Source organism: Triturus cristatus, chromosome 9, assembly GCF_964204655.1.
Source record: "Triturus cristatus chromosome 9, aTriCri1.1, whole genome shotgun sequence".
NCBI lineage: Eukaryota > Metazoa > Chordata > Amphibia > Caudata > Salamandridae > Triturus > Triturus cristatus.
The window spans coordinates 883,498,492-883,512,327 of record NC_140592.1 but is presented as its reverse complement, the minus strand read 5'-3'; the positions used below and the strand labels follow the sequence as shown (position 1 = coordinate 883,512,327).

The following is a 13,836-nucleotide window of genomic DNA, read 5'->3' as shown; positions in this document are numbered from 1 at the left end:
TTAATAGGGTTAAGGCACACAGTAGATTTATTGTACTAAGTGCACGTATATATTATGCTTCTGTGACGTGTATGAGTGGATCTAAAACTACAATGGGCTCAGCATAGTATCCTACGCAGACGACACCCAGCTCATCCTCTCACTCACGAAGAATCCCGAAGACACCAGACTCTGCTTCCATGAAGGAATGAAGAACATAGCAGCCTGGATGAAAGGCAGCTGCTTGAAGCCCAACTCAGAGAAAACCGAGGTCCTCATCCTCGGACCCTGCACTTCCGCCTGGGACAACACCTGGTGATCCTCCGCCCTTGGGAATCCACCCACCCCTACAGACCACGCACGAAACCTCAGCGTCGTCCTCGACTCCTCCCTCTCCATGAACCGCCAGATTAACGCTGTCGCTTCCACCAGTTTCAACTGCCTGCGCATCCTCCGCAAGACCTTCAAATGGATCCCCCCCGACTGCAGAAGGACCGTCACTCACGCGCTCATAACCAGCAGACTGAACTACGGAAACGCCCTATACGCCAGAATCAACAGAACTCTTCTACACAAACTCCAAACCATCCAGAACGCCACAGCCAGTCTTGTACTTGGGCACCGCCTCACAAACACATGACCCAACACCTACGAGGCCTCCACTGGCTCCCCGTCGAGAAGAAGGTCACCTTCAAACTCCTCACACATGCCTTCAAATCCCTCAACAACATCGGACCCAAATACCTCAACAAGAGAGTCTCTTTCCATGTACCCAAGAGGAACCTCCACTCTGCTGACCTCGCCCTGGCGGAGGTCCCCCGCATCTGCAGAAAGCGAGCAGGAGAAAGAGCTTTCTCCTACATCGGAGCCAAAACCTGGAACGAGCTCCCTGTGAACATCAGAGGCACCCCAACCCTGCACACCTTCAGGATGGACCTCAAGACCTGGCTCTTCGACTGATCCAGAGCTGTCCCCCCCGCACCCCCCCTCCTCAGTACCTTGAGACCCTCATGGGTGAGTAGCGCGCTTTATAAACCCCTGATTGATTGATTGACACTGCTACAACCAACACCACTCTCCTTCAGATTGGGCTTTGCTTATTTGCTACATTTGTTCTTTGTCTGACTCTCACATTTTTCAAAATACCTATTAATTCAGTGATGTCATATTCATGTTGGCATCCCCACTCCTAAAACCGTTTCAGCACCAAGGACATCTTAAGGATTTCAGGGGCCCTGGTCCAAATGTAATTTGGGGGCCCCAGTTTGGAACAGGTTTGATTCATGATCTTCAGCTCTTTCATGCCCTCTTCAGCAAGGTCACTGAAAGTGCACAGGCACACCATATTCTACATTTAACATCCAAGAATAGTGACATGTTTTCAATATTAGAATATACAGCAGTAACAGCTCACCAACTAATAATCTTTGTAACCCCCATCCATTTCTCATTTGTGAGGTCTTGGTTTTATCTAAAATAAACTTTGCCTAATGAATGTTGCATAGTGTTGAAAAACAGAAATATTTCTCTGCAAAATGTCTGTAACAGACTTCCGCACGTCACCCACATGAAAATGACATCAAAGGAAAAGCTGTTTAAAACAATCTGTTAAGAATTCTTCAAGGTTATCAAGGCAAGACTCTACAGAACAGAGCTGGCTGTATAAGCAGGCCCGGTTCTAGCGGGTGGGCCGGGTGAGCCAGGCCCACCCAAACAGGAGCCTTGGCCCTCGTAGTGAGGGCTTGAAGGCAGGGGCGCAACGCCATTTGGCTCCAAGTGGTTCAACCCCCAGTCGTGTGTGTCAGCCCAGGCTGACACAGGTTCCTGGGCGCGCACACACACAGACAGTTTTTGAGATTAACGCAGCCACACCTGAGTACTTCACAGGTCTTTAAAAGATCATTTACATGTTAATGAGGCTTTGTTTATTTTTTCTCCCCTTCATCTGCACATGGCGAAAGGGACAAATCCTTTCTTTGACAACTGTTCTGCTGCGTGGATATTTCTTTTTCTATGCAGTGCAGGAGAAAAGAAGTTTGTTTATTCCTATTCACCTTTCCTGACCCCTGCAGCAGCTTATCACATCAGGCTGTGACACAAAGTTTGACTAATGAAGTAGGTAAGAGAATTTGTTACTATTTGTTTTTCGGTTTAAAATGTGCACAGGACCAGCAGGACACATACTTCATGTGTGCTTCATTTAAGCAGTTTTTATCATTATCATGGCCGATGCGGGTCAACAATAAGACAATACAAAATGCCCAGATAACTCTGGTGATTAATGATCCTGCTGGAGAGCAATCATTTGCCTGTTAGTAGTTTTTAAATGCAGATGAACTGTATTTTATGTGGAAGCTCAGTGGGTTACTGCCTTTGTTACAGAGATCCTTGTGTTACTTGCAGTTCAGAAGTTACAATCCTAACATAGGACAGTGACCAATGAACTGTCATCAAAGAGCTGCACACAAACATGAATGGTATAGTTAGAACTTCGCTTTCTTTTTTGCGATGTAGTTAGAACTTCCTCAGTCTCTCATTATTCTAATGTTGCTAAAATGAGTGTGTTTGGGCAGATATACAAGTTTATCAGTAAAGCTGACCCCCATGGAATACTCTTTAAATCCTAAGGTTGTGTTTCCACAGACCAAACCCTCTCAAAATATACTGCCCACCCGTATGGATGACATGTGATTCCTACACCTTGTAATCCTTATTGGCTTATGTGACATTCCCTGTAGACTGATTTATATACTTGTATGATTCATTGTCTCTGTATAATGTGTGCGTGCGTGGTACTGACACACACTACACTGATATGAGTTACGCAATACAACAAATGAAATGCATATGAGAGAGGGGTTAGTAAAGATGAGGGGCACTGTTGGAGGGTGGCAGTGAGGGAATCTGAGGAGGAGGTAGTGGGAGGGGCTATGGAGCGATGAGGGGCACTGTTGGAGGTTGGCAGTGAGGGAATCCAAGGAAGAGGTCATGGGGTGGTGGGGGGAGCTAGGGAGAGACGAGGGGAACTGGTGGAGGGTGGTAGTGAGGGAGTCTGAGGAGGAGGTCATGAGGGGGAGGGGCTACAGAGAGATGAGGGGCACTGGTGGAGGGTGGCAGTGAGGGAATCCGAGGAGAAGGTCACGAGGGGGGGGGCTATGGGGAGATGAGGGGCACTTGTGGCGTGTGGCAGTGAGGGAATCCTAGGAAGAGGTCAATAGGGGGGGCCATGGAGGATGAGGGGTACTGTTGGAAGGTGGTAGTAAAGGTATTTACGGAGAAAGAGGCTATTGGTGTGGCGCCAAAAAAGACTTTCGCATCAGCGCTAAACCCGGCCCTGTCATGGCCTTTCTGTTTTTGTTTATTTAATTAGCAGTCGGGTCATAAAGGCTACTGTGGAACATGCTTTAAAGTGCGTGCTAATTATATTTACTACTATATTCAATGTTTTAAGTTTGAGGGGGATTTTACTAATGTTATTTTTTTTTAATGAAAATGGAGCCTGATGGTGCCCAAGGTCTGTGAGATAAGGTGCACTGGAGAGGAGTAGTGGATAATCAAGCCTGTAAGTGAGTGTGTTGCAGAGTCCGGGGTCAGGGGGAGGTAGTAATGAAGAGGGATTCTCCCTGAAGGCTCGCAGCACAGAGGGAGCCCGAGAAGTGTCAGTTGCCTGATACTCCCACCTCAGAAACCTCCTTTTCCCATCAAAGGGACATTACATACAAAAAAAAAACTTTTTGAGAGTGATAATATTTAGAAAGAGATTTGGAATAGAGTGCGTTTTACTTGGCCTTGTAAGACTAAGAGATAAAGGAGGGCCCTGAAGCAGACCTGCCTAGACATATATGCGACAAATCAAGCCCAGTGGCCCATCCAAATGCACCCTTGGCCCACCCAAATAAAAATTCCTGGAGCCAGGCCTGTGTATAAGCCCCCCCCCCCAAAAGTCTGGGGCCCTGGGCCAGAACCCACTTTGCCCATGTCTTAAACGCCCCTCCCTGTCCTGCACCACTGCTTCCACGCCACATCCATCTGCAGGCTGCAGTTGAAGTGTGAGTTTGTTTGAAAATGCATGCCACTGTGCAACTTCGGTTGCCACGGTCAGTCCGACCCTTCTGGCTTCTCACGCAGGGCTGCGGGGAGAAATCGTGGCAGGTTTTTCTCACGGAAGAATGTTGTTGGGCTCCAAGCGCCGCCCCCTAAACCAGCAGCCAAAACTGGTTGGCCCGCCTTCCTCTCGCGATTTAGACAGTAGTTTCTTTGATTCTGTTTCAGCGCGAACTGAAAACAGCTCTGAACAGAACAAAACAACGCAAAAATCTCACGTGTAGCTCAATTAACTAATTAGTACGCGCGTTCCACTATTAGTGAACTACAGGCGAACCTCCTTCTGGTCCAGGACACAGATCTCCCAGTCGCACGAAAGATACCAGCCGCAGACCTCAGAGCTGTTTTTTGTTGTTGTTAGAAATGGACGCGTGGGCTTTAATTTCCTGGCTGCTGCTCGTTGTGCTGTCTGTTGCAGCCCTCGCCTTCCTGCTGTACTGCTGTTATGTGAAATACATTCACATGAAGTTCGACCACATCCCAGGACCCCCCAGGGACAGGTGAGTCCAGATACTTTTGAAGACAGGATTGCAGGAGTTATTTAATGTGCGAGAGAGACGGTTAGTGTATTTTTTTTCCAGTTGGCTGTCTATAGATTTACTGTGCTTTACAGAATGGGCGTGCAGCGGGAGTCTGGCCAGTGTGTAGTAACAGCCAAGACCTATTGATTTTTTTTACACCACACCCCTCGGAGACATTGTGTAACCTGCGGCTCCCTAGATACAGTTTATGGCAAACTAGCTCACTCAGCTACCACTAACTGCAAAGTCTGCATGTAACCTGCAAAGCATAAATCTGCATCACTGTAGGTCCTAACTTCATCTACCATGTGTAACATGAGCGCGGTTGGGTAGTAATAAAGACCTATTAATATTGTGCAGAAAAAGACAGTATTCCTTTTCTATGTTATGCTATTTAGACGGCTAGTGTTAATGTAAATCACACACAGACAGACATACTGAACAGTCCTACAGGGCATACACACACCTATTTACATATCTTACTAAGTTTATGGGCTTTGAGAAAATAAAAATCACTTTGTATTATTGGTTTTTCTCTTGCCAACTAGTGTATTGACATATAAAGCACATCTCCATGTCCGCCAATGGACTGCTCAGTCTGGAGAAGTGTAGCAATATTTAAACTGGCTGAGATTCACCTCCAACATCTGCCCTCAGCCAAGACACAACTTAGGTACAAGCAATTACTGATTTTCGATTAAGTATTAAGTAAATAATTTGCAAAGAGGTCACGCAAAAGATGAGAAAAAAAGCACCTGTGTCCCCTGCAGCCTACTGCTTCACACAGAGAAGCACACATGGAATCTGTGTGGGGCCCACAGCATGCATGTCCCTGTCCATACAGTGCATCAGTACAGACAGGTCAATTTGCTGGGGATCCCCATGAACACGGTTCAGTCATGAGAATAGCTGACAAAAGGGGAAGTTTAGTTCCCACTCTAGGCCAGTCCAGAACCTAGTTCCAACATATGACGAAACGTTAGCACCAGTGTGCATGCACCGACAGGAATACCCAACTTTATTATAGATTTTCTAAATTGTTAAGTATCTATTCTTAACAGCAGCTTTTCATTAATAATCTAACAAACTATTATTAACACCTTCTAGCCAATTATTAGGACTCAGTCAACCAGTTTGCTGTTGTCTCCAGACAATGGAGATTACATTTGTGCAGTGAGATAAAATGAAAGGGTGTCCCCCCTGGATATCCAATTAACAATATTGATGGGACAGAATATCGAAAATAGAATATCGACAGGTAAGTAAGTCTATATTTTCTATTGCTAACTCCACATGTATGTCCCAATGCAGTCCTTATATCTTCAGGGTACGTGAATATGGAGTTAGGAATAGTAAATCTATAATTCACTATATGCACTTATCTTTTGAAATGTTGTCCTTCGATATTCTTTCTATCTCCATTATTAGTGTGCCACAATATTGCTGGTGTCAACATCCAGTAGTACACTGAAATGATAGTAAGGAGGCCTTGTCAGTACGGCCCTAGTTGGTTTCTTTTGTAAAGAGTTGTTCTAAAACCAATCAATCAATCAAGCTTTATTTCGACATGTAATGTCATAAAAGCACAGTACTTTTAAAAAACACAGATGCATAAGAAAACAGTACATTTAAAACATGTCGTAAAAAATATCTAAAATACATTGTGAACAATAAATATTTAAAAAAGAATTAAACTTAACAGCTTTGATTAAAAAAAGAAGAGATTATCTGGGGCAAGTCAACCTCTGCCTAATCAGCCATGCCCATCCTAAGAATTTTGCCACTCCACAAATTATAGTGGTATTCGTTGTAGAATTAAGAATTCTCAGGGCAATAGAGCTGTCCCTAGTCCCAAGCAACAGGCAAGCAGGCCTAAGCCACTTCATTCTTGGGGATGCATAGGCTGGACAAACAAAGAGAAAGTGAGAGGTATTTTCAACAACACCTGAACAGGTAGGGCAATCAGGGAGCGTCTTGTGCGGGGGATTCCACTTGCTGGTGCAGTCGCGGAGGGGGAGAGTCCCGAACCTAAACTGAATAAAGAGCGTCCTGTCTCTGGGCTTAGAAATAAAGTCCAGATATGGTTCTAAGAGAGGAAGGAGCTTGTGTTGATAAAATGCCTCTGTGAGCCTACCATGGTTGGGGTCGCTAAGGGTCCGGGCATCGATCCACGCCCAATATGCTTTTTTGATTGTATCCTTGGACAACGGTATCCCCGGAACAAAGTTAGATGCGAGACCTATTGCGACCAGGAGCTTCTTGATTTTTGTCAGCCACTCAATCTTGTAGGCTCCCGGTAAATTCATGACCTCCCTGAGGCCATCAGCATAATTAGAGAGCTCAGGGGTACGCCACAACCGCGCCCAGTGTAACAAAGGACGAAGGGTGGCTAGGTCTCTGATGGAGCGCCTTCCGAGGTCACTCAAAAGAGGACCAGTCGGTGTGCCCCTCGGGAGTGATAGAAGGTCTCTAAAAAACTTGTTCTCGTTGGATGCTAGGGTGTCTACGCAGGAAAAGCCCCATAGTTCTGCGCCGTATAAGGCGCTACCTATCGCCTTTGCAGCATAGATATCCAAAGCTGGTGCGATGGGTTTAGTGGTAGAGGCACGAAATTCCTTCCCCAGGCTACCTGTGACCCGCCTATGATTAAGTGTCATTTTGTCAATATGGGGCTGCCACTTAAGCCTATCAGTGATCCTAATCCCCAAATAATCGAACTCCTTAACTCGCTCAAGTGGTTTTCCATCTAGGGTAAGGGTAGACCGGAAGGATCTTGTGGGGTTGAAGTAAAGGAGTTTGGTTTTGGAGGTGTTGATGACAAGGCCTCTTAGCTCGCAGAACATAAGGAAGCGGTCTAAAAGTTTCTGTAGTCCTGCAGGTGTTTTTGAAATTAGAAGAGTGTCGTCCGCAAAAAGGAGGGCAGGGACTTTGTCACCCGCCAATGTGGGGACGTCCGCTTCAATTTCGAGCAGATAAGAGACTACGCCATTCACAAAAAGGGTGAAGAGCGTAGGAGCCAACACACAACCTTGGCGAACCCCTCTATTAACCGGGATCTTGTCGGTTTTTTGGTCCTGAGTTCCCCATCGGATGCGTGCAAAATTGTTAGTATGCATCCGAATGAGAAGATTCAGGATATAAGGGGGGATTCCCAATTCCTCCAAAATCAGCCACAAGCGATCGCGAGGAACCAAGTCAAATGCGGTCTTGAGATCTATAAACGCCAAATATAAGGCGCCCTTCCCGATGGTGACCACCTTCCAATGTAGTAGCACCAGCCTAAATACTTGATCAATTGTGCTAGTGCAGGCCCTAAAGCCTGCTTGGAACTGCGTCATAATGCCTTTTTCGTCTACCCAGGAGTGGATTCTCTCCAGGAGGACCCTCCCAACCAGCTTCTGTCCAGTGTCTATTAGACTGATTGGGCGATAGTTCGCTGGGTCACTCCTTGAGCCCTTTTTGAAGATGGGAATTACTTCCGCTCCCTTCCAAGAAACGGGCACCGGGGAGCCGTCCAGGAGGTTATTAATAAAGATTGCAAAATACGTTGCCCATCCGTCAGTGTTTGCCTTGAAAAGGTCACCCGGAATGCCGTCTGGCCCTGGGGCCTTTCCAGAAACAATTTTGTTAATGGCAGTCACTACCTCTTTCTTCTTGATCTTATCAAATGGAGATTGTTCAGTGGGAGAGGCTATGGACCTCTGATAGGTGCCCTGCTCCTCCTCAGGTCCCACCCCTACATAAAGGTTCCTAAAATGGTCGAACCATTCCCTGTCCGTGATATGGTTGGGGATTTTATCCTGGTCATACATAGAAGATTTTCTCAAGATGGACCAGAAAAGCTCGCCATTTTTAGAATGGCTTGCAGATTTTAGAGCATCCCAACGCTGGTCATCCCAGTCTTTTCTTGCAGTAACAAGTGCCTGTCTATAAGACTGCCTTGCTTCCTTGACCGCACCTGGAATATTAGATTTAATTACAGCGATCAGGGTATTTTTTTTAATTCTGCAGTCCTTGTTGAACCATTGGTTTTCTGACTTGGGTTCAGGTGTTTTCTTTTTCCTATGGTCGAGGAACAAGGTACCAATCGAGGCGATGGTATCCTCGAAGATTTTGGTATAGCCAGGCATATCAATCGAAGCCATGGAAAGCCTAGCAGTATATTCCATTTGCAGCTCTTAGACCAAATTCTAAGGCCAATGCGTTTAACTGAATCACGACCGGGGACCATCTCTTTACAGGGTTAAGCGATAGCAAAGGAATGCCCCATCTAACATCCTCGTCGTGAGTTCCCAAGATGTCATCAATGGCAAGTGGTTCAAAAGAACAGTTGAGATCACCAGCCACTAATAAGAGTGAATCAGGAGGGCAGGTAGAGAGCATGCCTGAAAGTGATGTGATGGTGGGGGACTTAGCGCCTCCATGTGTTCCACGGGCATAGACATTAAAGACTTCCCACGAATGGCCATTCTTTAGACCCTTGATGGAGAGTCGCATTATGTCTGGCGTGGAACAACTATTATGAGTGACCTTAAGATTAAGGTGTGCCCTAACCCAGACTGTGAGTCCTCCGGAAGGACGGCCTCGCCCAATTGTGGTAGCTGGCTCAAAAAAGCAACAATACCCTGTCTTATACAGTGGCTCAACACTCCAAGTTTCCTGGAATATGCATATATCATGTTCCTCGATTAAATCATTCCAATCTGGAAGGGTAAGCTTATTACGTAAGCCTGCCACATTCCAGGAAAGGAGCTTGGCATACCCAAGAGGATTTTCTTGGGTGATAGAAGTACTTGGGAGGTGGTCTACATGGCTGAGGGTAGGCCTCCTCGGTAGATCCGTTGCAGTAGATGGAATGTTGGCTGAAGGTGCTAATGGAGTAATAGGACCTGGTACAGGAGAGCCGGGGCGACTCGGGGGAGTGGAGGAAATATCTCCATTACCCTGCAGTCAGTCAACAGCCTCTAGACAGCCATACCGATTTTCCGTGGGGACAGGATCTACCATCGGTGGGCATAAAGGCTTGTTCGTCTGAAAGGTACCTCTCCTGGTCCGTTGGACATGTGTCCAGTCGTCCAAAAAGTGACCGGGGGGATAAAAGTAGGTCAGAGGTAAGGCTCTAATGAGTGAACCTGTACTAGGGTATCTCCAATTACAAATGTAGTCAACGGTTTGAGGATCATTGAAGTTAATTAGAATACAGTCCCCCTTTATGTTTTTTGCCAAATGACCCACCCATGGAGCCCTTCTCACTGTGAGTATTCTGCTGCTCTTAAACATTGGCAACGGTCTATTTCTGTTAAGCCAGTGTATTACCCTATTCCTAAGGGTTGTGGGAGACTCAGATTCGTTTTCGCCCTGTTCTGGAACCCCTGCCAAAATAACAACATATGGAGCAGTTTCAGGTGGTAGATTGGGAATATTTGCCCTATTTGGAGACCTGAGTAATGGGGTCCTAGGAGCCTCTTTTGGGTAGGTAGTGCTAGGGTGTCTAGGAATTCTATGGGCAGTAACCGAAAAAGACTCTTTGGTAACAGATACTGATTGACTTTGTTTGGGGGCTGGAGGGTGAGTTAGGGGGGCCACCATGTCTTTAACTACTCTAGTGTTAGCCGGGGCATTCAGTGCCCCTATTCTGAGGCTATTATTTTGAATATTAGGCAGGGACCCAAAGCTGCGTTCAATCCTGGAGAGCTGCTGTTCAATTTTAAGAATTCTATTCTCCACAGGATGAAGCAGGAGTCTGATGGCCTCAACAATTTCGTGTATGTTTGGTGGACCTGAGGACTCTCTCTTGTCTGCTTCACTTGGTCCTCCCAAAACATCCTGACGCAATGGTGTGTTAGATAAGGAGCATGATTGAGGCTTATCCAGCAAAACCAACTGGGAGGGCAATTCGGAAACGACTAAAGACTTATTCGATGGGCCAAGATGGTTTGTTGTTTTGTGGGTGTTTTTTGTAAGCTTGCCCTTCCCGCCCTTAGAGGAAGTACACCCAGGTTTGGTTTTAGGAATTGCCCCAAGGTTTCTTGTACGCAGCTGTCTAGTATCTTGCTCTGGAGCAGAACTAGTAGAAGATGGTAACAATCGGGGAGAAGCCAGCAAAGAGTCAAGGGGCAGGGACTGATCCTCCACGGAATCAGTGGCAACTAATCCACTAGGTGGTAGGCCCTGGGTGATAGCATCCACATCAGATCGATCAGTAGAAACAAGGTCAGAATTGTGCTGGACAGGAGAACGAGCATTGGCAAGGTAGCCCATAGAGGACCTCCTAGCCAAAGCAAGGTCCTGCGAAACACGACGTTCCAAGAGCATAATTTCATTATCAATGACACAATTGACCTTGGTAACAAATTGGTCCATTGTTCCCGAAAAATGTTCGTTGGCCACTCTGTTAATACGAGCTTTAGGTGGCATAGCGAGGATCAGAGGGGCAGTTAGCAGAAAGGGGCCAGGCGCCGCAATAGACAACAATAGTCAATAGGGGGGACTGGGGTAGGACAAAATAGTACAATCAGCCCGTTAAAATGACGAAGACCACAGTACCTTAGGATGGATGGTGATGTTGTTTCAAATTCAAGGGGGGAGGCCCCGCCCCGTCAGGTCCGGTCAGTGACGGGCAAGGACGGGCCCGCCCTTGGCCCGGGCGCGTCCCGCGCTGCGGGTTTGGTGTCAGGCTTTAATCCCTCCCCGGCGCTGCCTGATGATGCAATTGGCAGGCGCCCGGGGCAGGGAGTTCTGGGAGATGGTGTTCCGGTGGCCGTTTCCCTCACGGCAATGTGAGTCGAGTGGCAACCCTCCAGGCGGGATTTTCCTCAGCGAAACGCCGTTCCCCTCATGGCAGGACGGACAGCCTCGGGGTTTGTCGCAACAGGTGAGATTTTCGAGCGTCCCCCGTTCTAAAACGCAATCTGCCAGGCATTAAGTTAGTGTTTTCTCAAGTCTGTTAAGTTGTACTGGACAATAACTAGGCTCTCCTGTTTTAGGTTTGAATCTATAATAACTGATAAAACCTCACAGAAAGGGAAACCGCCCTCATCAGTGTAAACATATGAACACTGATTAACACCCGCACAATCAAAAAAATGCCTTTTAAAGAAAGGAAAGTTAGAAAGAATGAGTCATTTTTATTTCTTTCTGAAGGTGCCAACACAATGTAACTTTGTTATGAAGGGTAGCAGCCATAAAGACTGGTCTGTGATTATTCTGCTTGAATTTGGCTGTTTAGGGATGTAACTAAAATATTTTTTCTTCTTCCTTTTGTTTCCTACAGTTGTACGTGTTTGGATTAGAAGCATGTTGTAGGTTTGATGTAATTATTTTATACACTGCAGAGAATGTGGGAATATTAAAATCATATTTAATCTTTTGCCAGTGTTCAATTATTTCACTGATTGGTGAAATGGCTATCTCATAAGATTCTTGTCCAATATGTAATATCACATGTACCCGTAAACACAGAATGGGTAAAACTCGGTAATACATCAATCACCTTTTCGAACAAGTCAGTATTAATGGGAAGTCACATGCAAAACCCGCCAGGCTTTAAATATTCAATGCAAGGTGTAGTTGACCGGCACTTGTGAAAAGAGTGTTGTCACCATGCACATGGGATAGTAATGAAACCATGACACAGCACTTTCCACATATTACCAAAATGTACAGCTACAATTAGTCCCATTGCTATGTGTGATACCTTCAAATTATCCTGCCCCTTTACCCAAATACACTTTACTGCTGGAGTATTGTGCCCATAGTTACACTGTTAACAGCAATATTTCAAGTACCAGAAGATCAGGACTGGCTTAAAATGTGAAATTTGCTGGGGGACCCATGGCAGCTTTGAATGACCACACACAGCAGCACCACCTTCATGTAGTCCGGCTAAGAGCACAGAGAAGCAGTGGCGAGCATGGTTAAAGCATCAGGTTCCAGGTGTCTTAGAATACAGGGTCACAAATGAATCTGATGAAATTCAACAATTTTAAGGTTTCAGAAGGTACTATGCTGTTGGCATGATAGGCCACCCCTACAAAGTCATAATATTCAGTAAGAAGTAGAGGAATGACCCCCAGCTTTGTCTAGAAATGTGTTTATTAAAACATTTGAATATAGAAATACATTCATAGTCCTGGGAGAGTATGAGAAGTAGCGAGATGTGAGAGTAGGTAATGAGGTGTGAGTGTGAGTGTAATGCACAGACTTTCTATGCTTAAAGAATCTAACATAAGTCCATTGCAGGTAAGACACTGCACACCACCCTGTATTCCTCCTCCTTTAGACTAAATAGGGGCCATGTAACAAGTGCTGCAAAAAACATGTTTTGTAAACACTGCAAAAACACAGGTTTTGTCTATTTTGGGAACTAGGAAGCTGAATAAACTCCGATAAGCATTGATTTAAAAAGGTTTGGAAAACACCACTGAAATCCACAAAAAAGAAACACTGAAAACTGGATAGTTTGACAATAACATAGAACTTCATCATAGCCCTGTAGTATAAACGTACAAATCTGTTTTTATTATTATACTGGTTACTAATAGCGTGGTAATATGAAACATTTATGTGTACAACCACATCAAGTTAAGTAGATAATGGATTAAGGAATAGTAAATCTTTACTTACCAACATATACCTTTACAATGTAGTGCTAGTTGATATTCTAGACGCACTGTTATTAAAGATTGATACAAAAGATACAAAAGTACTCAATATTTTGACTTACAAACCACCACCATTGAGATGTGGGGACTGGGATTTATTTTTCTTAATCAGACATTTACCCAGAGCAAGACTGAGAAGGGCAGGAAAGGGAGACGGAAGGAGTAAGCACAAGGTAGGATACCAGTAAAAAAGGAGGAAAGTGGATGTGAAGTAGACTTGCAAGAGTGAGATAAAGAGACAAGAAGTGTAGGTTGAGGAAAGATGCATGAGGAGAAATCGTGAATGGACAGCTTTATTATTATTTGACGGGTCTTAAGAAAAATGATGGGTCCGTGCACTTATATTAAACACTGTGAAAACAGCATGTTCCTGACAGAGTCACTCATGGCATCTTTGAAAGACGGTGACTGGTGTCTGTGGTCAGCCATAACACAAAAAATGAAAAGCACTATGTTCATAGACTGAAGGCCTTTGTCTTGGAATCCCAATTCGTGCTCTTCTCTAGCTCCTTTAATACAAACTCAGCCCCTTTTCAGTAGAGACACAGAGTTGGCAGTCACCTACAGGG

The 13,836-nt window shown here is 45.4% G+C and overlaps 1 protein-coding gene across 1 annotated transcript in view; it reads left to right on the top strand.

Moving 5' to 3' along the window:
- Nucleotides 1-4,204: 4,204 nt before the first annotated feature.
- LOC146799016 (cholesterol 24-hydroxylase-like) overlaps nucleotides 4,205-13,836 on the top strand; it is a 275,481-nt gene continuing 265,849 nt past the window's right edge. Inside the window, exon 1 of the mRNA XM_085626413.1 lies at nucleotides 4,205-4,583. Coding sequence (XP_085482539.1) covers nucleotides 4,447-4,583 — 137 coding nt within the window. The 5' untranslated portion in view covers nucleotides 4,205-4,446. The remainder of the gene's footprint in view (nucleotides 4,584-13,836) is intronic.